At 48.8% G+C, this 2,500-nt stretch overlaps 1 protein-coding gene across 4 annotated transcripts in view; it reads right to left on the reverse strand.

Moving 5' to 3' along the window:
- The window catches only part of arhgap4b (Rho GTPase activating protein 4b), a 59,978-nt gene that overhangs the window by 30,071 nt on the left and 27,407 nt on the right, over positions 1 to 2,500 (reverse strand). For all 4 annotated transcript variants that reach the window (XM_052472304.1, XM_052472302.1, XM_052472303.1 and 1 more), the window contains exon 19: positions 2,428 to 2,500. This exon is cut by the window's right edge and continues 99 nt beyond it. In XM_052472304.1, the coding sequence (XP_052328264.1) occupies positions 2,428 to 2,500 (73 nt within the window). The remainder of the gene's footprint in view (positions 1 to 2,427) is intronic.

Below are 2,500 nucleotides of genomic sequence, written 5' to 3' on the forward strand. Positions count from 1 at the left end.
AACAGGTAAAAGTAGGAGAAGAGAGGGGGAACAGGGAAAAGTAGGAGAAGAGAGGGAACAGGGAAAAGTAGGAGAAGAGAGGGAACAGGGAAAAGTAGGAGAAGAGAGGGAACAGGGAAAAGTAGGAGAAGAGAGGGGGAACAGGGAAAAGTAGGAGAAGAGAGGGAACAGGGAAAAGTAGGAGAAGAGGAGAGGGGAACAGGGAAAAGTATTAGAAGAGAGGGGGAACGGGGAAAAGTAGGAGAAGAGAGGAGGAACAGGGAAAAGTAGGATAAGAGAGGGAACAGGGAAAAGTAGGAGAAGAGAGGGAACAGGGAAAAGTAGGAGAAGAGGAGAGGGAACAGGGAAAAGTAGGAGAAGAGAGAGGGGAACAGGGAAAAGTAGGAGAAGGGAGAGGTAACAGGGAAAAGTAGGAGAAGAGAGAGGGCACAGGGAAAAGTAGGAGAAGAGAGTGGGAACAGGGAAAGTATGAGAAGAGAGAGGGAACAGGGAAAAGTAGGAGAAGAGAGGGAACAGGTAAAAGTAGGAGAAGAGAGGGGGAACAGGGAAAAGTAGGAGAGGAGAGGGAACAGGGAAAAGTAGGAGAAGAGAGGGGGAACAGGGAAAAGTAGGTGAAGAGAGGGAACAGGGAAAAGTAGAAGAGGAGAGGGAACAGGGAAAAGTAGGAGAAGAGAGGGAACAGGGGAAAGTAGGAGAAGAGAGGGAACAGGGAAAAGTAGGAGAAAAGAGGGGGAACAGGGAAAAGTAGGAGAAGAGAGGGGGAACAGGGAAAAGTAGGAGAAGAGAGGGAACGGGGAAAAGTAGGAGAAGAGAGGGGGAACAGGGAAAAGTAGGTGAAGAGAGGGGGAACAGGGAAAAGTAGTAGAAGAGAGAGGGAACAGGGAAAAGTAGGAGAAGAGAGAGGTAACAGGGAAAAGTAGGAGAAGAGAGAGGGAACAGGGGAAAGTAGGAGAAGAGAGGGGGAACAGGGAAAAGTAGGAGAAGAGAGGGAACAGGGAAAAGTAGGAGAAGAGAGGGAACAGGGAAAAGTAGGAGAAGAGAGGGGGAACAGGGAAAAGTAGGAGAAGAGAGGGAACAGGGAAAAGTAGGAGAAGAGAGAGGGAACAGGGAAAAGTAGGAGAGGAGAGGGGGAACAGGGAAAAGTAGGAGAAGAGAGGGAACAGGGAAAAGTAGGAGAAGAGAGGGGGAACAGGGAAAAGTAGGTGAAGAGAGGGAACAGGGAAAAGTAGGAGAGGAGAGGGAACAGGGAAAAGTAGAAGAAGAGAGGGGGAACAGGGAAAAGTAGGAGAGGAGAGGGAACAGGGAAAAGTAGGTGAAGAGAGGGAACAGGTAAAAGTAGAAGAGGAGAGGGAACAGGGAAAAGTAGGAGAAGAGAGGCGGAACAGGGAAAAGTAGGTGAAGAGAGGGGGAACAGGTAAAAGTAGAAGAGGAGAGGGAACAGGGAAAAGTAGGAGAATAGAGGCGGAACAGGGAAAAGTAGGAGAAGAGAGGGGGAACAGGGAAAGTAGGAGAAGAGAGGGAACGGGGAAAAGTAGGAGAAGAGAGGGAACAGGGAAAAGTAGGTGAAGAGAGGGGGAACAGGGAAAAGTAGTAGAAGAGAGGGGGAACGGGGAAAAGTCGGAGAAGAGAGGAGGAACAGGGAAAAGTAGGTGAAGAGAGGGAACGGGGAAAAGTAGAAGAGGAGAGGGAACAGGTAAAAGTAGGAGAAGAGAGGGGGAACAGGGAAAAGTAGGAGAAGAGAGGGAACAGGGAAAAGTATGAGAAGAGAGGGAACAGGGCAAAGTAGGAGAAGAGAGGGAACAGGTAAAAGTAGGAGAAGAGAGAGAACAGGGAAAAGTATGAGAAGAGAGGGAACAGGGAAAAGTAGGAGAAGAGAGGGAACAGGTAAAAGTAGGAGAAGAGAGGGAACAGGTAAAAGTAGGAGAAGAGAGGGGGAACAGGGAAAAGTAGGAGAAGAGAGGGAACAGGTAAAAGTAGGAGAAGAGAGGGGGAACAGGGAAAAGTAGGAGAAGAGAGGGAACAGGGAAAAGTATGAGAAGAGAGGGAACAGGGAAAAGTAGGAGAAGAGAGAGGGAACAGGGAAAAGTAGGAGAAGAGAGGGAACAGGGAAAAGTAGGAGAAGAGGAGAGGGAACAGGGAAAAGTAGGAGAAGAGAGAGGGGAACAGGGAAAAGTAGGAGAAGGGAGAGGTAACAGGGAAAAAGTAGGAGAAGAGAGAGGGCACAGGGAAAAGTAGGAGAAGAGAGTGGGAACAGGGAAAGTAGGAGAAGAGAGAGGGAACAGGGAAAAGTAGGAGAAGAGAGGGAACAGGTAAAAGTAGGAGAAGAGAGGGGGAACAGGGAAAAGTAGGAGAAGAGAGGGAACAGGGAAAAGTAGGAGAAGAGAGAGAAGATGTATTTCTCTAGTCTCTTGTTTACATTTTACTCACCCTTCCAACACACTGATGTATTTATGCGGTATGAGACCCCTAACTCCTCCCGCTTCCCCTCTCCACCAATCAG

This window comes from Oncorhynchus keta, chromosome 20, assembly GCF_023373465.1.
Source record: "Oncorhynchus keta strain PuntledgeMale-10-30-2019 chromosome 20, Oket_V2, whole genome shotgun sequence".
NCBI lineage: Eukaryota > Metazoa > Chordata > Actinopteri > Salmoniformes > Salmonidae > Oncorhynchus > Oncorhynchus keta.